Source organism: Engystomops pustulosus, chromosome 8, assembly GCF_040894005.1.
Source record: "Engystomops pustulosus chromosome 8, aEngPut4.maternal, whole genome shotgun sequence".
Taxonomy (NCBI): Eukaryota; Metazoa; Chordata; class Amphibia; order Anura; family Leptodactylidae; genus Engystomops; species Engystomops pustulosus.
Genome location: NC_092418.1, coordinates 38,559,476 through 38,581,442, shown reverse-complemented (window position 1 = coordinate 38,581,442; position 21,967 = coordinate 38,559,476). Strand labels below are relative to the sequence as shown.

The 21,967-nt window shown below is 42.2% G+C and overlaps 1 protein-coding gene across 2 annotated transcripts; it reads left to right on the top strand.

Moving 5' to 3' along the window:
• The first annotated feature begins 1,732 nt into the window (after window positions 1-1,732).
• NAGA (alpha-N-acetylgalactosaminidase) lies at window positions 1,733-17,987 on the top strand. 2 transcript variants are annotated; one of them, XM_072120697.1, is made up of 8 exons: window positions 1,733-1,842; window positions 5,342-5,506; window positions 10,017-10,191; window positions 12,125-12,302; window positions 13,056-13,150; window positions 13,240-13,401; window positions 13,554-13,751; window positions 15,329-17,987. In XM_072120697.1, exons 2-8 carry the CDS (start codon window positions 5,352-5,354, stop codon window positions 15,608-15,610), a joined length of 1,245 nt encoding a protein of 414 aa, XP_071976798.1. In that variant the 5' UTR covers window positions 1,733-1,842; window positions 5,342-5,351; the 3' UTR covers window positions 15,611-17,987. The 2 variants fall into 2 exon arrangements, with proteins under 2 accessions (XP_071976798.1, XP_071976799.1); XM_072120698.1 differs by having other exon boundaries at window positions 1,733-1,852.
• Window positions 17,988-21,967: the final 3,980 nt, after the last annotated feature.

The window sequence follows — 21,967 nt, the reverse complement described above, 5'->3', positions numbered from 1 at the left end:
ACCCGATGGGACTCAAGGTCCGTGGAGAATACCAGGATATCGTCTAGATAGACAACAACACAGGTATATAAGAAGTCTCTAAAAATGTCATTGACAAACTTCTGGAACACAGTTGATGCATGGTGGAGGGAACCATCCTTCTTGGCCACGAAGAAGAATCCAGCATCGGCAGGAGAAGAAGACTTGCGAATAAAGCTTTTCTGCAGGTTCTCCTTCACATAGGCCGACATGGCCGCGGTTTCGGGAACAAATAGGGTATATACTGTACCCCGTGGAGGAGACGTGCCCGGCATCAAGTCTTTTGGGCAGTCATAGGGTGGATGTGGCGGCAGATTCTCAGCTGCGCCAAAATCCGATCGTGTGCGACACAATCCCCTTCTAAATACCTGTCAAAGCGGCGCAAATCCCAAAAACGTTGGGAAGACTGACGGAAATGCGATCTGCCAACCCTTAGTAAATAAGCCCCATAGTCTCTGACAGATGAGTCCCCTTGATGCAAGTTCAGTAGTGCAGTCTCAGCATAAGACGCCGGGACAGGTTCCTCAAAGAACGAACCGGAATTCAGCAAGGAACGCGGTGAGAGTAGCTGAGACCAGGTCGTTCCTGCCCTAAAGGGGGGTAGCCCGTGCCAGTGTTTTACCAGAAAGAAGGCTGATCACAAAAGCCACCATAGAGCGTTCTATAGCGAACTGTGAGGCGTCAGTTCAATATGTAAGGAGAATTGGGTAATGAATCCCCTGGGATCTCCATCATATTTGTTGGGCATGGATAATCGCAGTCTGGGTTCTGCAAAGGAGCGTACAGTAGTCAGGGACGGACCCGGGGTCACAACAGGAATTCACAACACGAGCACAGGGCATCAGTAACAAAGATCTAGCGGGGCATAAGGGAAGAGGCTGGCTATTTACTAAGTACGTGGGGACGTGTGCACCGAGCCGGTAAGTCAGACTGCAGACGGGCACGGCTGCATCGCAGGGGCACCAGTAACGGTTACAGGGTCGTGTCTAGGGGCAACTGATATTGTGTACACCAAGACTGATAGAGACAGTAGGTACTGATAACTGTGAAATACTGTATTTTTGTTAATAACATTGAATTACAGAATGTGTTATTTTGTTATCCTGAGTACATTTAATAAACTTGTCTTTGTGGGAAAACCCTTTTAAGGGCTTACTCTAAATTTAATTGTTCTCCTCATATTCACCAATATGTTAGCTGTTCTCAAAAACTGAATGACGCATGCATCCTGCCGCAATTCCATTCAATTCTATGGAAACTGTCATTTCTAATGCTCTCATAATATTCAATGGACCAATATGATAACTGTAGGGGTTCCCCTGATCAGATTGAGGGTGAACCTCTTTAATTGATTTTGCTGAAAGGTATGGTCCGGGCACGGCTGGTATATATGGAAAGGCTGCTTGTTAGGGTTTATCTAAACTTTTTCACATCAGTGCATGTATTGTGTTTGCTTGAGTTTCCTCTGGGTCCTCCGGTTTCCTCCCACACTCCAAAACATACTGGTAGATTGATTAGATTGTGAGCCGCATGGGGACAGGGACTGATTTGGCAAGGTCTGTGCAGCGTTGTGTAATCTGTGTGCGCTATATAAATAAAGGAATTATTATAAAGGAATTATTATTTCAACACAAATTGTGAAAAATCCTCAGAGTGGGTGTTATTCCACAAAATGTACAGCAGAGGGCGGCAATGCAGCACAGTATGAGGTAGAGCTCACAATAGCAGAAGGAAGTCTCTGCAGTCTTGTGATCTCTGCCTGCAGTTCCTGCTTCCTGCAGCTGAATGTGTTTCCATCTCTAGGACTTGCAGCAGCAGACATTGGTGTGTACAGGTTGGTCGTGTTTGCATGAAATATCTTTTCTACCTGTCTTGTTTGTTTTGCATTTTGTGTATTCTTTTATTAAGAATGTAATACAACTCTGCCCATGATCCTGAGGTTATACAGATACAAGTACAGTGTATATGAATGTAAAAAAAGCTATAACAAATACTATTCCCTATATTGTGGTTGTTGCACTGCTCTAATTTCTGGAGATACTGAGCATATATAACCAATACGTGTCTATAGAAGTATATATGATTGTATGTATGTACATATATAGATAGAGATGCGCATTTGGGGACCAAATCCTACAAACAACATTACCAGCTCCCATCAAACAGAGATTATGCCTTAAAGGGGTGTTCCCAGTTCAGCAAATACTAGCATTTGTATACAATTCTCCAATATACTTTATCTGTTTTCTAGATCTCTGATTGTTGTCATTAGGTAGGAAGCTTCTTGTTTACTTACTGTTAATATAAGTCTGTCCATGATCATGTGATGACACACCTTGTTATATCTCCCGCTTATGATTACTTTCGGTGATACTAAGAAGCCGCGTACCTGATGGACATCACATGACCATGGACTTATTTCTATCTGCTGGAAGTAAACACTGAAAACTGTGAGGAGTTTATATACAAAGTGTATTGGAAAATTGTACAACTTTTCATGATACAAACAGTAACGTTTGATGAAAGTGGACAATTCTCATCAAAATCCGGCATGATAAATCAGGGACACAAAGGGTGCATGTACACTAATGTATGCCCGCACGGCTACGTCCGGCACCATGGAGAGGAATAGTGATCCACAGCGCTCTGCCCAAAACACAGGGAAAGATAGGACGTGTCTTGTAACGCTCTGTGCGGCCATTGCCAGTCTATAGGGAATGTATGTATGGCCGCAAGGTTGCAGCCGTAGATACGTCCCCCTACGGTTGTCTGAATGCAACCTTACTCTTAGATCCAGACACCGGGACTGTGGTAATGTTCTGATATTTGTTATCTTTGGCCTCCTTCATTCTAAAATTAACTTTAATAATTATAGCTAATGAGCCTGTAGGGCTCCTGAGAGTGTTACCGGAGCCCATCCATGTTACATCTTAATGGCAGATTACCACATAGGCGGTATAGGCTGCGGACTGAGGCCTCAGGTTCCCTTGGGGGCCCATGGCCCAGAAAAGGGGTATTCTCATTTCAACAAGTTATTGTTTGCATGATGAAAAGTTACACATTTTCCCAATACACTTTCTGTCTCAATTTCTCACAGTTTTCTAGATCTCTGCTTGCTGTCATTCTATGCATAATCTTCATTGTTTACTTCCCTAGAATGGCAGAAAGCAGAGATCTAGAAAACTGTGAGCAATTAATACAGAAAGTATATTGGAAAAATGTCTACATTTCTCTATACAAACAATAACGTTTTATTTGCGGAAATGGGAATACCCCTTTAGTGGCCCAGATTTATTAAAACTAGTGCAATCTGTACCATGTGCGCACATTTTTTTCGTTTTGTCGAACACAGTGCAGCCACGACACAAAACTGGCACAGACACTTCTTAAATGCAAGTGCAAGCTCCAAAGATGTTTTTTCTAGTACAAAGTCTAGATCTGTGTTTCTCCAGCCTAAGAAAGTTATACGATGTCACATTTCCTTGTGTCACGCCTAGTTCACAGCCGGACAGAGCTCAGCCAACATCCTACAATGCAGGAACTAGACTAGAACATATGACTATGGTCGTGTGACTCCTTGTAGGAGCCCTATTAGTAAATAGGTAATAGTAAGTTCTTGGTGACAAAACCAGAAAGTCAGGTTTTTCTTTTAATCTGCTAATTTCCTAAGGTAAATATATTGTGGTGAAGGGCTCTTGCACAATTCTGTTTATCTGTAATATACTGCAAGTTTCAGACTGACTTTAAGTCAATGGGGGTTATTTATGGGGCTTTGGAGTTGGTAAGCCAAACCTCCCACACCTAAATTTCCATAACTCTAAGACTCCCACATACACGGAGCATGTTTAAATTATACATTTACAGTAATAATAACCAAGTTATTTAGTCAGAACATAAAAAACGTAATGGAATCCAACCTTGGGGTGCATTCATATGCCTGTTATAAGGGCAGAGATCAGATCATAGCCCCCATAGAGTCAGGCGGCCACGACGCAAACTATAGGACATGTTATGTACTTAAGCAGATTTACAACGTGGCTGCTCATCTACCTATGAAGGAAGGAGGGGTGAAGAGTGCTCACCCCTCCTCCTAGCGGCCCTGTGTTTGCCGGGTCTGGGCGAGCACACAGCAATCTAAATCAGCCCTTAGGACTATAACTTTAATAAATTGTAATAATGCAAAACAACAACATTTACTAAGGGCCGTGCACCCGTTTCCTGCACATTCTTTTAGGTGGCAACTGCTTGCACAGGTATTTAAGAAGTGCCGGCACCACAAATGTGTCGCAGCTGCACGAGGCATCATTCAACATAAATTAGGGAGCTTTCTGGACCGTTTTCCAGGTTCAACATGCAAAGTCTATCACACGCCCTATGTTAAAGGCGCACCACAAAAAAGTTGGTGAACTCTTTTGGGCCAGAGCAGAGAAGCGACAGTTTCATTATTTCTGGCGCACGTTCTTAATGAATATTTTTCATTATTCAATATTTCTGGCACACCCAGCATTATACACAGGCAGAGCACCTTTAGTGCAGTTTCATCAATTTTTAGTAAATGTGCCCCAATATGTGGGGGAAAAAAACTGTTTTCAATAAAAATGTACCAAATAATATTTGTTTAGTGAGTCCCCTAACCCTACAAACATGAACTTGGAGGAAAAGCAAACTAAAACATAAAGCAGTATACAGTGAGAACATACACTGAACAATCCTACCTTAATCCAGTTTTCCTGATCACTCTAGCAGTTCTAAGATGAGCTGAGACGTTCCTACACCTCTTATCTGTAGGGGAGGAGCTTCACTACTATCCTACTATAGTAGGACTCAGTCCATTTTATTTCAACTCCACCAAAATGGTCTCCAATTCTACAGCCCTGGTTATTTATCATGGCTTATATGCTGTCCAAGCCCCGAAATAATCACAATTTCTGGTTCAATGCCTGTAATTGCAAATATTTCTCCCTTTACGCCAATGGGGACACAGCCAGCAGCAGAGTGGGGCAACACACACAGTTTCTGTCACCGCGCACTCGCTACAGGAGAGTGGACCCCTATTAATCTATTTATACATTTTTTTTTTTTATCAGACCTGTTCTTTTCTGGATTCTTTTCATGGACAATTTTCCATCACTGTTCCATCCATATAGAGAATGTACAGTAAAAAGAAGTGTTGACCAATTTATATTATGGAACCTCTATTTCAGATTCCATCATGTTTGGAGGGAAAAAGTATTTTAGTAAAAATACAATATGTGTAATATTATAACATTATACTTGTGTTTGTGTATATTCAATAAATAATAATTTGTAATCAATTTTTAAGGGTGGACAAGATGCACCTGGTCGTGGTGGGCATATTCCTTGCCTTGTCAACGCTCTGCTCATCCTTGGACAATGGATTAGTCCGGACGCCTCCCATGGGCTGGATGACATGGGAGCGCTACAGGTGCAACATCAACTGTAAGATTGATCCAGAGAATTGCATAGGGTAAGACCTGTTTCTTTATTGAAGCTAATTTTTAAAGGGAACCTGTCAGCAAGTTCATGCTCTACTCACTTAATAGAGCAAGACTAAGTGACCAAGGTCCACAATTTATTAAACTTTGTTTTGCCCAGAAGTCCTGTGAGCTATTTCAACTGTGGTTAAAAAGTAAAATATTATCTTTTGTTAAAGAGGTTTCCAGCTGATTAATACTGATGACAAACCAAAGGATATTTTGTTATATTAGGTTAGAGAGGGTCTAATACATACATACATACATACATACATACATACATACATACATGCCTCTCTGTTTTGTTTTCAACATGGGTAACTGCAAGTTATCACATTGCAAGTTCAATAGCCATTGTGTGTTAGTAGCAACAGGGCTGTGAAAAAAATGCATTTTATATTTCAGGATTGATGCTGGCCTTGGTGAATTCTGGTGCACTGGTGTGTGATATCAATTCACAGAACACTGCACAGCCCTTTCTTTGCTTTGAGGAGACTTGTCCAGTTCTCCAAGTCTAGCTACAAACATAAATGCATTTTCACAGTCCTGCTGCTACTAACACAGACAAACTACTTGGCACTGTCTGCAGCTTTGTATGGTCAAAACTGATGACAGATTCTCTTTAAACAAAGCTATTATTCTAGGTCTGTTTTTTGTGTTGAGCAATTTTTTTATCCCTTTTTTTTCAATTTTACTTCTTTGTATTTTAGACCTTTAACCACAGTTTAGAGAAATGTTTTTTTTATGTAGATTCTGGAAACTAAATATAAAGAAGTGGTGAATTACATTTGGAAATTCTCAGCTGTCTGCAAAAAGAAGTAGAATTGTTGTCATTCAGTCTTGAACCCATTTACTGCTGATGCTGATTCTCTTGCTTTACTTTATATAAATATGTAAAAAAAATCCACTAGGTGGCAGTGGATGGTAAGTACAGACACCACACTGTGTGATACTTTTTTTTTTCTTGTAGATTCTAATTTGCATCCCGCTTCTCTAAATGTTGCACACTGCTGAAGAATGTTGGGCACCATGGCCATTTATATTACCGGGGGAAACATGCAACTGCCCAACCAAAGAGCACAATGGGGGCCACAGTACAGAGATTGTAGAAATATACTGCTAGAGCTGTGCCGCTCCCTCTTCTGCAGTTGTCGAGTCACTGAGGAAGGGGGAGGGGCTCCCAGCTCTTATGTCTGCTGTGTTCTCAGAGCACAGGATGCAGAAACTGAGCTTCTTCTGCCAGCTGTGCGCCTGCCCTCCTGTGTCATCAGCTCTGAAGTCCAAACTGCTCCATTTATATCCCGGGGGGGGGGGGGAGTTGGATCTACCGAGAAGACTTCTGCCTCCGCCAGACAGCGTATAGAAGCAACTGTGTGCTGTATTAGAGTATTATATGTATTGTGTGTGTGTAGCATTAGTGTATTGTGTGTGTGTGTGTGAAGCATTAGTGTGTTATCTGTATTGGGCGTGTGTGTGCAGCATTAGTGTGTTTTATGTATTGGGCGTGTGTGTGCAGCATTAGTGTGTTTTATGTATTGCGCGTGTGTGCAGCATTAGTGTGTTTTATGTATTGCGCGTGTGTGCAGCATTAGTGTGTTTTATGTATTGCGCGTGTGTGCAGCATTAGTGTGTTTTATGTATTGCGCGTGTGTGCAGCATTAGTGTGTTTTATGTATTGCGCGTGTGTGCAGCATTAGTGTGTTTTATGTATTGCGCGTGTGTGCAGCATTAGTGTGTTTTATGTATTGTGCGTGTGTGCAGCATTAGTGTGTTTTATGTATTGTGCGTGTGTGCAGCATTAGTGTGTTTTATGTATTGTGCGTGTGTGCAGCATTAGTGTGTTTTATGTATTGTGCGTGTGTGCAGCATTAGTGTGTTTTATGTATTGTGCGTGTGTGCAGCATTAGTGTGTTTTATGTATTGTGTGCGTGTGTGCAGCATTAGTGTGTTTTATGTATTGTGTGCGTGTGTGCAGCATTAGTGTGTTTTATGTATTGTGTGCGTGTGTGCAGCATTAGTGTGTTTTATGTATTGTGTGCGTGTGTGCAGCATTAGTGTGTTTTATGTATTGTGTGCGTGTGTGCAGCATTAGTGTGTTTTATGTATTGTGTGCGTGTGTGCAGCATTAGTGTGTTTTATGTATTGTGTGCGTGTGTGCAGCATTAGTGTGTTTTATGTATTGTGTGCGTGTGTGCAGCATTAGTGTGTTTTATGTATTGTGTGCGTGTGTGCAGCATTAGTGTGTTTTATGTATTGTGTGCGTGTGTGCAGCATTAGTGTGTTTTATGTATTGTGTGCGTGTGTGCAGCATTAGTGTGTTTTATGTATTGTGTGCGTGTGTGCAGCATTAGTGTGTTTTATGTATTGTGTGCGTGTGTGCAGCATTAGTGTGTTTTATGTATTGTGTGCGTGTGTGCAGCATTAGTGTGTTTTATGTATTGTGTGCAGCATTAGTGTGTTTTATGTATTGTGTGCGTGTGTGCAGCATTAGTGTGTTTTATGTATTGTGTGCGTGTGTGCAGCATTAGTGTGTTTTATGTATTGTGTGCGTGTGTGCAGCATTAGTGTGTTTTATGTATTGTGTGCGTGTGGGCAGCATTAGTGTGTTTTATGTATTGTGTGCGTGTGTGCAGCATTAGTGTGTTTTATGTATTGTGTGCGTGTGGGCAGCATTAGTGTGTTTTATGTATTGTGTGCGTGTGGGCAGCATTAGTGTGTTTTATGTACTGTGTGCGTGTGGGCAGCATTAGTGTGTTTTATGTACTGTGTGCGTGTGGGCAGCATTAGTGTGTTTTATGTATTGTGTGCGTGTGGGCAGCATTAGTGTGTTTTATGTATTGTGTGCGTGTGGGCAGCATTAGTGTGTTTTATGTATTGTGTGCGTGTGGGCAGCATTAGTGTGTTTTATGTATTGTGTGCGTGTGTGCAGCATTAGTGTGTTTTATGTATTGTGTGCGTGTGGGCAGCATTAGTGTGTTTTATGTATTGTGTGCGTGTGGGCAGCATTAGTGTGTTTTATGTATTGTGTGCGTGTGGGCAGCATTAGTGTGTTTTATGTATTGTGTGCGTGTGGGCAGCATTAGTGTGTTTTATGTATTGTGCGTGTGTTACATAGCGTTTACATTGTGTCAAGGCTTCATGCACACGTTCAAGGCCTAACATTGTGTTTAGATTTTATGGTGCTGTAAAAGCTCTGGGAGTAATTCTTAAAGAGCTGATGTATTGTGCATCAGCTGTTGATGCTCACTCTGTCTGCCATACACATTGCGCCAGATATATTCTACGCCAGGTCCTGCCAGGTGTATAATTGTGCTATAATCGGTGCAAGGTCCCGGCACAGCCTTTACTATGTAGGTGTTGAGGGGTGGGGGTGACTTTATGATGAAAGAAGTCCCTGCTTTCCCCTCTAAACAGCAGACCTGAAGTGTAATCATTACAATGTCAGTGCTTGCATTTAGAAGGGAAGCTATACTGATATGATGCAAGGAGTCTAGTCCACAACAGAGTGGTTGGTCCTTGAAACAGGACACTGCATGGTCCAGGGTAATGGACCGACCACAGGTATTGTGAGACAGCCCTCAACCTGGCTACAATAAACAAAATAGGGAAGAATTTATCATATGTTGACGCTCCTGGGCTGGTGTATGATTGTTGTTGCCCCCCCCCCCCCCCCCCCGCTAGGCAAAGAAGGTAGGCCGTCACCCCTCTGCGCTCACTCTACCCCTACATGTCGTGGAGGTGGCTTATTCACTATTTTATATGCATATTCTGCACTGCGCAAGAATTTGCAATTATTTCACTGCTTCTATGGCAGAAAACTGGCTTAGAAGCAGTGATAAATCTCCTCCTATCAATTTATATGATAACACCAGACTCTGACTGGTTTTCTGCAGCAGCTGAGGTGTGTAGTATGAGGTTCTGCAGCAGCTGAGGTGTGTAGTATGAGGTTCTACAACACTTTATAAAGTTTATTAATCTTGTAAGCTGTATGTCTTAGGGAAGGGTTGCTTTTCTAGAATCGGCTCTGTTAACTAAAAAGCCTAGGAACTGACGTGTTGTGCACACTGCAACCTGTCTCATAAAATTAGATGACATTTGAAGCTTCTAGGTGACACAGAACTATTTTTTTTCTTTCTTATTTACGGTACATTTGGTAATGGAGAGCTGTGTGGGGAAAAAAAACCTTTTTGACTGCAGTGAGTATCTCTGATTCTGTGACACCTAGAAAGACAATCCCGAGCAATATTTAAGGGGAGATTCTTTCTTTAAAATGACAATAGAACTGTGTTTGTAAGTTTCACTGTTCAGAAGATGTAGCCGTTTGAAGTGTTCCATTGTCAAGAAGTCTATGCATGTGCACAGGGGATTTATATATCCATGTGATAGTATTGAAGGGGTTAAATTATGATGAAAATATAAAAACCACAATCCATTAAATAGTACGACTCGTACAGACTCCAGGACTCGATTATTTACAGTCCTCTCTTATGTTATATTTTCTAGTGAGCTTCTGATTAAGAATATCGCAGACAAAATGGTTGACAGTGGATGGAGGGACCTTGGTTACGTTTACATTAGCATCGATGATTGTTGGTCCTTGAAGAAAAGAGATTCTAATGGACGACTCCAACCTGACCCAGACAGGTTTCCAAGTGGCATTAAGGCCCTTGCCGATTACGTGAGTAAAACATGCACTGCATGGAAACATTTTATTAAACTTTGATGAAAAATAAAGGGAGTATTACCGTAAGTGCTGACTCCTTAAAGGGGCATTCCTTTATGGACATATGTCTGATAGTTGTGGTTCTTATGGGCTTCTCTCTTGAACAGGGGTGCCCCGTCTCTTTGGAGTTGGAATCCTTAGGATTTTATGCATAAGATAGAAATAGGACTTTCTATCTTAGGACAGGGAACCTGTCAACAGGTTTTATCCCACTAAACTACTAGTCCCCTTAGGTAGAGTATGAAATGTCCTTTCTAGATTTCCTTTTTTAATGTAAAATCTCACACGTTTACACACAAAAAAAAATCTCCGGCTTTAGCTTCTAAATCTCGTTCAGCTGTGCTGCAACATATTTTTGAGTGCGCTTAAAGGGAACCTGTCAACAGAAATTGACCTCATAAACCACTCCATTACCAGTATGTTGCCAAGCAGCTAAACACCTTCCAGATCATGTTTTTTTTCATCCTCCCCTGTGGTGGCATCATCCAGAAAATCTACTTTGAAATCAGAAGTAAACACTGAAGTCAAGCTCTCTCTTCCTCAGAAAGCCCCCATCACTGTTATTGATGCTCCTGCATCCAGAGGCATCACTAACCAGATCTCCTGAAGTCCGATGCATGATGTCAATCACTGAGGAGGAGGCATTCAGAGCTCCCCCATCTTGACTTCAGTGTTAAAATCTCCTCCTCCTTGACTTTATACAACCAATTTACATCTCACTTCAAAGTTGATTTTCAGGATGATGCCACCACACGGGGCCATGAAAGAAACAAAAACTAGTAGGTGTAAAGCTGCTCAGCAATATTCTGGTAGTGGTTTATTAGGCCAATTGCTTATGACAGGTTCCCTTTAAGAATTAAGCATTTTTTCCTATGACATGGGCAGTCCCCATAACTCCTTTTAACCTATTTAAAGCGAACCTTTCACTAGGATCATAATTTTTAGCTGCTGACAGGTTCCAATAGCCTATGCTATGCTAATTTTAGAAATGCCTTTGTCAGCATTCAGAATCATTGTAATAGTTTATAAGTTTATTTTACATTACCTGACTCCCTGCCAGCAGCAGGTGGTGAGTTCCTTGCAGCTGCAGCCTGTCTGTGCCTGTGTCAGTCTCCTCTCCTCCACACTCATCCAACACCTTCCCCACTACCTGTTAAATGCATTGAGCAGGTGGGAAGGGAGGGGGATGGTGTGAAGGAGAGGAAAAATGTATGAGAAGACACAGGAACACACAGGCTGCAGCTGTATTCCTCCTGGACTTACCACATGCTGCTGGTAGGGAGCCAGGTAATGTAAATCAAATTATTTTAAACTACAAAGGCTTTTTAAAAATCCTCGTAGCATAGGCTATTGGGACCCGTCACCAGCTAAAAAATCACATTCCTGGTGGCAGGTTCACTTTAAAACTGTTAAGTGCACACATTTTTGGTCTCAGCAAGATGCACAGAAATGCTATTTAAAGGGAGTCTACCAGCAAATTTGACCATGACCATACCAGGTTTTGGCCCTGGACATCTAACCTGGACATGTAACCAATCCTTTTTGTTTGTGAAAAATTATATTTATATTCCAGAATTGCAGCTGGATTCAGAACACTCTGCTGCACTGATGTTTAAGATCTCTTCAGTGTACTACAGCACAGCTTCTCCCTCTGCTCTTCTGAATGAATACTTCAGGAGTTTCTAACTGCAAACCATACTGTGCTCCGTGAAGAGATTTCATGCCCCAGTGGACCAAGTTCTCCAAGTCCAGCTACAATCCTGGAACAGAAATGCAGTTATGCTGCTTATAATTTTTAGAGACTAGTTTCCATCAGTTGTTTCCAAGTGAAGTGATGTAGAATACAGCACTGTTTATGGCATTAGTTATTTTCTTTTGTCATTTTTAGATCCATGCCAGAGGTCTGAAGATAGGTATATATGCAGATATGGGGAACTTTACTTGTGGTGGCTATCCTGGGACAACGTTGGACACTATTAAGATTGATGCTGACACTTTTGCGTCATGGGAAGTAGACATGTTAAAATTTGACGGCTGCTATTCAAATTCCACTGAAAAAGCATTAGGTATGTTCCCAGTTTCAGGTAATTATTCTCCTACAAATATTATAAATGATCCTGCCGATGTGTCATTAAAGGAGCTATTATGTTGCAGAACATTTCATTTCCCTGATGCCTGGCAGTCTCATTTTCGTAGGACATGAATAGAACAGTTGTTCTCGATGGGGGTTGCTGACAGAGTGGCATCGGTTCTGCAAATGAATTTAAAGGGGTTTTCCAGTTACAACAATTTATTCTCTACCCACTGGATAGGGGATAACTTGCTGAACAGTGGGGGTGCCAGTGGTCAAAACCCCACACATCACAAGAATGGGGCTCAGTTGTACCCTGAATAAATGTGATCCTTGTGGGCCTTAATACTGGGAACCCCAGCAAGTTATCCACAGGATAGGGGAAAACTGGAATTTTCACTTTAGTGGCTGGAGAATCCTTCTAAAGGGGATGTACCATGTTACTTTCTATACCCAACTCAGGAGATAACAAGATGATCTATGAGGGACTCCCAGCACCAGGAGAAAGTGACCCCCCGAAATATAGGGAGTACACTTGGGGCGTGAGCCCCTGGGCCCCCACTACTGAGCAGGAGTAGGGGGCCCTCACCATCCTGCCTGCCTCCATTCCTGCTTTGTGATCAGCAGTATTGGAAATAATTGCGGTTCCCCGTCAGTTCTTTTACCCAGGGGCCCCCAACACCCACAAACCGGCGCTGCTGGAAAAATTTAAATCTGTGCAGCTAAAATTATGTATATTTTCATGCAGGATATCCTAAAATGAGTGCAGCTTTGAATGCAACTGGAAGGCCTATCCTTTATTCCTGCAGCTGGCCTGCATATGAAGGTGGTCTTCCACCAAAGGTAAGTATAGAACACAATTACTTAAAAGTCATTGACTCACCAGGCTGAAATATTTATAAGATGATAAAAACTTTATAACATCCCCATAGGTGAACTACACATTATTAGGAGAAATCTGTAACATGTGGAGAAACTATGATGACATACAAGACTCGTGGGCCAGTGTGATGGACATCATAGAATGGTTTGCAGACAACCAGGATGCGCTACAGCCGGCTGCAGGTCCTGGCAGGTGGAACGATCCAGATATGGTGAGCAGAACAGAAATACTGAAGGCTTTACTTGTACCATGTATTGTTTGTGTAGAATAAGAAGTTACATTGACAATGAAGAATGGCCATTTCCATCATTAATCTCTAGGATTCTTCAACTAATTACATTTTTTACCCATTTTCTATTGTAGCTGATTGTTGGGAATTTTGGTCTGAGCTATGATCAATCTAAATCCCAGCTGGCCATTTGGGCTATGATGGCAGCTCCACTTATCATGTCCAACGATTTAAGGACCATTTCTGAAGATGCAAAGGAGCTTTTACAGAATCGGCTTATGATCGCTATTAACCAGGACCCTCTTGGAAAGCAGGGGAAAAGAATTGCAAAGGTGTGTGTGGATGAAATAACATCTTGTCTTCATGCATTTCTGTTTTATTGCACATTACATTGTTTTAATTCATGTAAATTGAGCCCTGGAAATGCTACACACATGTCCAATATATTGACTGGAGACCCCCCCCCCCCATTATTATTTGCATTGTATCCATCCACTTCCCACCTTTTTCCTGCCCAGGGCTTCACTTAGTCGGAATGTCACTACTAGGGTGAGTCCAAAGTCCCAGGAGAGACTTTTATTTCAGGACCGTAAGGTTAAATAACATATCTGATATCCAGGGATTAAAAGTAGGCCGCTCACCGGATGTTGTTGGTATTGAAGGCACATCTCTTGTGTAAGCGTTCGTGTCCATATGGGGGCAACTAAAGAGCTTCTTGCCTCCAGCTTGCGGTGCTAAGCCGGGTGGAGTTCCAGGAATGTGGGAATAGAAGAAAGGCGCAACACCATACGTGCAGATTGCAATAATGATACATAAAATAGACTTTATTGTTACCAAATGTATAAAATTACAACGTGACCCCTTTTTTCAAGTGGAATTTTGTTATTGTCATCCTCAGCTTCTTTATCATTCAGAATTTTTTAATTTGCCCATACTGATCCATATTGTTTTCAATTAGAATTGTTCTCCCTGATAGATGAATCCTCAGCTGTGCTGAGGTATATATTTTTCCGGCCCGGATGCCTCAGCAGAGGATTCATCGATCAGGGAGAATATATTTTCTGCCTCCTTTTACCTTGAGGAACCATGACTGCCTCTCTCAGGCTCTAGAGAGTCGGTGGACAATTCAAAGTTCAGCAAAGGGTTATACACCACCCCCATTAAACACTGTAGTCGGTATAAGTAATGTATTGGTTTTTTCAGGATTGTTCCTTTAAGAATGACATTAAAAGGAACTTGTCATCAGGAATCTCATTTTTACATGGTGACAGGTTCCAAAGCTTCTGGCATGCTGATTTCAAAAATGTCTATGTCGTACATCTGAATAATTCCACTGCTCCTTAATAGTTTCTTTAACATTACCTGGCTCCCTGCCAGCAGTGTGTGGTGAGTCCCAAAGATGAGAGGGGGCGATTTAGTTGAGAATTGCTTGTGGTGGCGAGCGGACGTAAGCAGGGGGAGGGAGCAGGGAAAAGGCTGAGGGAGGGGGAGGATGATGAGTAAGGAAGAGGAGGCATTGAGGAGAATGCTTCCTCTCTCCTCCTCAGGATGCATCAACTACTGCTGGCAGGGAGCCAGGTAATGTTAAAGAAACATTTAAAAAGCAGTGTATTAATTGAGATGCAAGAGGCTATTGCAACATCAAATAAAAATGTCTTTCTTGATGACAGGTTCCCTTTAACCCTTGAGAAAAATTGTGGGCAGATAAAGTAAAATCAATCAAAAGATCACCTTTTCCTTATGTGGACTCAAAGTCTAAAACCAGTTTTTTAGTTCCACCATATTTAATATTTACTGGCCATCTTCTTTGGGTAGGTTTTTTTTAGGTGAATGTCTCAAAGTAATTGTATTGTATATAATCTTTGACATATGACAATCCTACTTACTAAGCATTTCCTCTTTTGTGCAGAGTGGCTCTTTGGAGGTTTGGGTGAGAGAACTGGTGGATGAACAATATGCTGTGGCAGTGTTGAATAAGGGAACGGATGGTCTGCCAAAACGCTTCACCACAAGCCTCGCCCTACTCAATATAACCAAGAGCACTTTTGGTTATAAACTTTTTGATGTCTTTGATAAAGAATTCTTGAGAACGGTGAAACCAGAAACTGCTTTTGATATGAGCATCAATCCCTCCGGTGTGGTCATGCTGTTTGTTCGGCCAGCAACTGGGCGACGCCACCACCATCTGTAATGTCACCAATGCAATATCTGAATGTGGGTGACAAGTGATGCCAGGGCCACTCATAATTGTGTGATACCAGAGCCTCCTGTGCCTTCTTCTATACTTGAAATCAATGATGGGCAAAAGCAAATCTGTGCTTCCTATAATAAATGCTGCCCTATACGACCTTTTCTCGTAACTAAAATACAGTCTGTTATGTTTACTTGTATATTGTACTTTATAAATGAAAGAATTACTGAATTTGACTTTCATTCTAGAAAGTCGCACATGGTATTAGGCTGAGGCTTCAGGGGTTATTGGGGCAGCTGAACGACCAGATACAAACTTATTGCTAAACTCCTGCTTAAAGGGACACTGTCACCAGATTCAGCTCATTAAAATACTAGACCCTTGAAGTAAGGTATGAAATGTCCTTTCTAGAATTCCCTCTTTTATGTGAAATCTCACCTGTTTACCTATAAAAAAAAAAAAAATCTCCTCCAAAGTCATGTGATTAATCAGGAGAGAAGAGTCATATTCTGACTGAAATGAGTCAAGTTTAGAGGTTACAGGGAGTGTGTCACTCCCGATGCCCCCATCTTCAGTTCTGTAGTACCAGAAACATGATTTTTTTAATATGTGGCATATTAAATATATGAATCTCATATTTCAGGTCACTTAAATCTTGTTGTTCTGCTGCTACAGACAGTTAAAGAAATAGGCAAAAACTGCCTATTCTGAAAGATGAGATTCGTATCTTTAATATGACACCAAAATAATTTTTCTAGGTGCTATAGAACCAAAAATGCTTCTGAAGTAACTCTCCCTGCAGCCTCTAAACTTGACTCCTCTCAGGCAGCTCTTCTCTGCTCATTTGCATATGACTTTGGAAGATATTTTCTATAGGTAAATAGGTGAGATTTAGTATTTGCTTAGTATCTAGCAGCTAAGCCATGGTCGGTTATGACACATGTAGCCCAAACCTATGGGAGATTTTTTTGTAATTCATAAAATTTGATGGTAAATTAGTAACATTTAATGTAATAAATGTATTTTTTTTTTTGCAATATTCCACTTCACTGGTGTTTAGTATATATAACTGCGGGTAAGCAGACACCGTTTAGAAGTTAGCTATGTGTCTAGTTGCTATAATTGTTCTGTGCCCCTCCTATGTACTTTATACATGTTTTAAGTCTGTTACATAATGAAGAAAGCTGCTGTTTTTACATTGCTGGTAAATTGGATTATATATGTGTTAGTGGTATAGGTACCAACAAGGGGAAAAAAAAAACTATATAATGATAACTTTATTAATTGTGCACTGAACCTGCCATTACTACAGTATCCAATGTATGGACAAATACAGCTAGTGACGGGTTCCTATAGAGCTTTAATAACTAACTGACACCCTTCTATTAGCTAAAAATTGTTCCCCTCACATCCCCAAAAATCAACTTTATCTCATATTAACTGGAATCAAAGGGGGTGTGTCCTGCTCAACCGGCCCCACCCATCCACACCTCCTATGCTTTTTCACAGAATGTCATTTGACCAGGTGACAACCTCACAGGTCCTTTAGCCTGCTACCTGAGCAAACCGTAGACCCTGCATATATCTGAAGACATGGCAGTATCATGGCATGATTACAGCTTTCCTCTGCGGACTTCTACTCCTCCTCCTTGGAGGCTGCTTTGATTTCATGTGATCAGATACATACATGGGCTAAACTGTGCAAATGTAATAGACCCTAGATGATCTCACCCTGATCACATGCCATGACGTGGCCAATGAGGTAACAGAGCTCAAACTCAATGTTCCACATAGCAGCAGTTCTGTAACACTGAGACTTGTCAATCAGGAACTTAGATGCAGAGCGATGCAAGTAACTCATGAATATGCTGGGCTTCATTGGACTCACATGAGTAGTGTAAGTTTACAAACTGATTTTTTAACATTGCAGCCAAGGAAAGGAACAATTTGGGGATCATAGGACCATTTAAGGAATCGTAGTTTTAAATGAAGTATTTATTTGGATGGGTTAATTTGCATGACAAGTTTCCTTTAAATCATGATATGGGGGTGATATTACATGTGAGTATTGTATGTATGTATGTATGTTTGTCTGTATAGTATTCGTGTTCCTGGAAATCAAATGTCTGACAATCATGAATGTGACACAGCAAAGAATAATCTGATTTAATTTACAAACCAATGAACCACTGCTGTATTTATCTCTCCAAAATTACCAATGCACAATTGTATACATATTCAGTGTACAAGATAATTGTCAAAATCTATCAGTGACCAGATGTACCTAACCTTTCCAGTGTCTTTGTATCGCAGTTTTCTGCCTAATCGCTTTGCATATTCTGTAATCATGTTGTCAATAAACAGATTCCATAAGAAAGTTCTCTGGAAAATGATGACATTTTAGGATTATAATTTTAGTTTGTAAGTAAATAATGAATCTGCTTTAGAATTAGCCGATGAGTCAAGCGTATAAAAATTATAGGTATAAAAATACCTGTCTCGCTGATTGTTAGGGGTCTCCACAGTCGTATATCTTAACCCCATCAAACTAGGCAGGCTCAGGCCTCATGCACATGACCATCTGGCCGGACAAATAGCGTCCACATCATGGCCCCCATAGAGGTCTATTACATTCGGTCATTGTGTGGTGCGCATGCTGTGTCACAGTGCATGACCAAGCGGGGCAGCTGTGCCGCAGAGGATAGAGCAGGTTCTGTCCAGATTTTCAATGTGAAAGCTCAAGTTCCTATGGAGCGGTGAGGGGTTGAGACCCGGGTGGCAGGGGCATTGCTAGGGTTGTAAAATATTCGGGACACGGGTCCCAGTACATGTGTATCGCACTTACAGTAATGCCCCCTCCTGTACATAACCTCCTCACATGTGGTTGTGCCAATAACCACTTTACTGCTGGTATATACAGCTACAGAAACACCGGAGAAATCCCTACTTGCATCCAGTGACTGCAGGTGACGCATCCTCCATCTTCTCCATTAGGCCTCACCACATCTTATGTTCCTCACTGTCACTATATCTTGGTTCCCTGACAGTGTTATCCTGCTGCTGCCCCTAACAATCTCTCCAAAATACTGTAAGGCTACATTCACACATTTGCCACCAGGTGCTCGTTACCCATCACATGTGTTTTCAATGGAAACGCAAATGAGATCAAACCAAGGCCTATCACAGCCCCCCAGTAATGTGCCCCACACAGTTACCCCCCGGTAATGTGCCCCACACAGTTACCCCCCGGTAATGTGCCCCACACAGTTACCCCCCGGTAATGTGCCCCACACAGTTACCCCCTGGTAATGTGCCCCACACAGTTACCCCCCTAGTAATGTGCCCCACACAGTTACCCACCCGGTCATGTGCCCACACAGTTACTCACATTTAGTAATGTGTGCCACACAGAAACCCCCAGTAAGTAATGTATCCCACACAGCTCCCCAATAAGTAATGTCCCCACACAGCCCCCAATAAGTAATGTGCCCCACACAGCCCCCCAGTAAGTAATGTCCTCACACAGCCCCCTAGTAAGTAATGTGTCCACACAGCCCCCAGTAAGTAATGTGCCCACACAGCACCCCAGTAAGTAATGTGCCCACACTGCCCCCCAGTAAGTAATGTGCCCACACTGCCCCCCAGTAAGTAATGTGTCCACACAGCCCCCAGTAAGTAATGTGTCCACACAGCCCCCAGTAAGTAATGTGCCCACACTGCCCCCCAGTAAGTGTTGTGCCCACACAGCCCCCAGTAAGTAATGTGTCCACACTGCCCCCCAGTAAGTAATGTCCTCACACAGCCCCCCAGTAAGTAATGTGCTCACACAGTCCCCCAGTAAGTATTGTCCTCACACAGCCCCCCAGTAAGTAATGTGCTCACACATCCCCCCAGTAAGTAATGTCCTCACACAGCCCCCCAGTAAGTAATGTCCTCACACAGCCCCCCAGTAAGTAATGTGCCCACACAGCCCCTCAGTAAGTAATGTCCTCACACAGCCCCCCAGTAAGTAATGTGCTCACACAGCCCCCCAGTAAGTATTATCCTCACACAGCTCCCACCCCAGTAAGTAATGTGCCCCCCACAGCCCCCCCCCCCCCCCCAGTAAGTAATGTCCTCACACAGCCCCGGATCTTTTAACCTAGAAATGCCGGGTGGATCAAAAATGTTAACAATTGTTCTATTCCTGTAGCCATTAGGAACAAGGAATGTCCCCATTGAGAGCCTTAGGGTTGACCAAAACTTTCAATTAAAGGGACACATTGAAATACTAGATGGGTAGTAAATGATAGTTCCACATTCTCATAAAACCATTAGTCGCATAACAAGGAGCCCACAGTCTCAGCGAAGAGATCCTATTGTATTGCTATGTTGTGTCATATACACTGTCCCTGGAAAATTCTAAAAAATTCTGCTTCCCATCTCTCTATTTATGTAAATCCACGTTTGCTATTCAATCTTTCCTTGTATACCTCCACATTGTGTGTATGGAAAGCTATTATTTGGCACTTCTGTGAGCTACAGCCCACCATGGGAAACCAAGACTGATTCAAGCCGAGATCGCAGATGAATGTCAATTTAGTAATGGGGTGGGGAGTGTACAATCGCTGGTCACCAAACTTGTCTTACTGTATACAGAACATTTTCTCCTTATCTTAGATTAACAAGGCGGTTTATGTTGGTGAAGCTGTACACAGTGAAACTATTTTCCGATACAAGTTAGATAGAAAAATGGAATGTGACATTGGCCTGAGTAATATCATCAGTAAATAATCAATCTCAGGCAACTGGATTATATCTTAAATTCCTTGGCTTTAAAAAATGCTTGTTCATTTTGTAGACTTTTGAACTACAGACTGTTTCAGTAAGAAAACTTGTTGATGGAGGGTGCGCTCACATACCTACACTGTCAGACACTCACTTTCCCTGCAGCTTGGTACCGAAAACAAAGAGAAAACCGATGCCTCAAAGGATCCTATAAATCTGTATTGGATCATTTCTGGAATCCAGCGCTTCAATTTTATTCACTTTTGCTAAGTGTTGCGCCGCATTTAACAGGGGTTTTTGCCGCACACGATCGTATTTTGGAGCATCGGACCTGGCTTTCACACAACATAAATCGGGGGGCGGCCCGTCGGACGATTCGACGGATTCGGACAACGCGTGGGATCTAACACTGCAAATTGTGTCGCAAGACATGGACTCACATACACTGGGAAGAAGAAGGTGAACTCCGGCGGACCTCAGCGGGGAAGCGACAGATGCAGGGTCAGATACAGGACCGGTTAAGTAAATGTGCCCCAACGTGTTTTTTTTTTACCTGACTTTAAGATGTCTCTGGACACTAAATACTTACATCCTATGTACCAAAATGTCATCACTTGTGTGGTAAAATAATATAATACTGGTGCTTATTTACTAAGGGTCTGCGGAATGCACTTTAGTCAGATTTTTGAAATTTTCAGGATGTGCACCGCTGTGACAGGTATTTAACTGGGGATTGTGTCGCACGTGATCGGATTGTGGCGCAATTGCGCTGGCTTTCAAGCAACAGAAATCAAGAGGCGGGCCGTCGGACGATCCAGCGGATTCGGAATAAGTGAGGGATTTAATATTCAAATTGTGTCGCATCCAATGCACTTACATGCACCGGGAAGAAGAAGATGAACTCCGGCAGACCTGAGCAGGGAAGCGACACATGCAGGAAATCGGGTGCACAATCTCAGTGAATCCCGGCAGAGTGCATTGATGCACTTCAGGTGAACTCTGGCGGCCAGGTAAGTAAATGTGCCCCACTATGTTCTTTCTTTATCTTCTAACTGGCTAGAAGATAGGAGCCGCTGAGGCGCATTTGCACAATTTTAAAAACTGATAATAGATAATGGAAGAACTGATCATGTTTCAGGGGACACACACTGGTGTGTAAGTGTACTTGGTGTACAATGTTGCCTTTTGAAGGAAATCTACCACCAGGATCAATGATTGTAAACCATGCACACTGACATACTGGTGTGCACCCCATCTGGCAGAATCCACGTTTCCTAGAAATAAAAGATTTAAAGATTATGCTAATGCATCTCAGTGGTTACAGGCTCCATGAACACCTATGAAGCCCAGTTTGGTCAGTTTGGTGAACTGAAAGGGTATTGGTAGGTTTGAGTGTGTCTGCAAACTGTGATAGTTATAACCAGCAGAAATAATGGAGGAATTTATTTAGTGCTTGAGCTTGATGTGAACCCTGCAGGTCATGGTGGATATGCTAGAATTGTGATACAATCTGCATCCGACACTGCTGCAGCCTACAGCTAATGCACGGGGCATTTCTTGGCTTCATATATCTCCTCCAATTAATTCCAT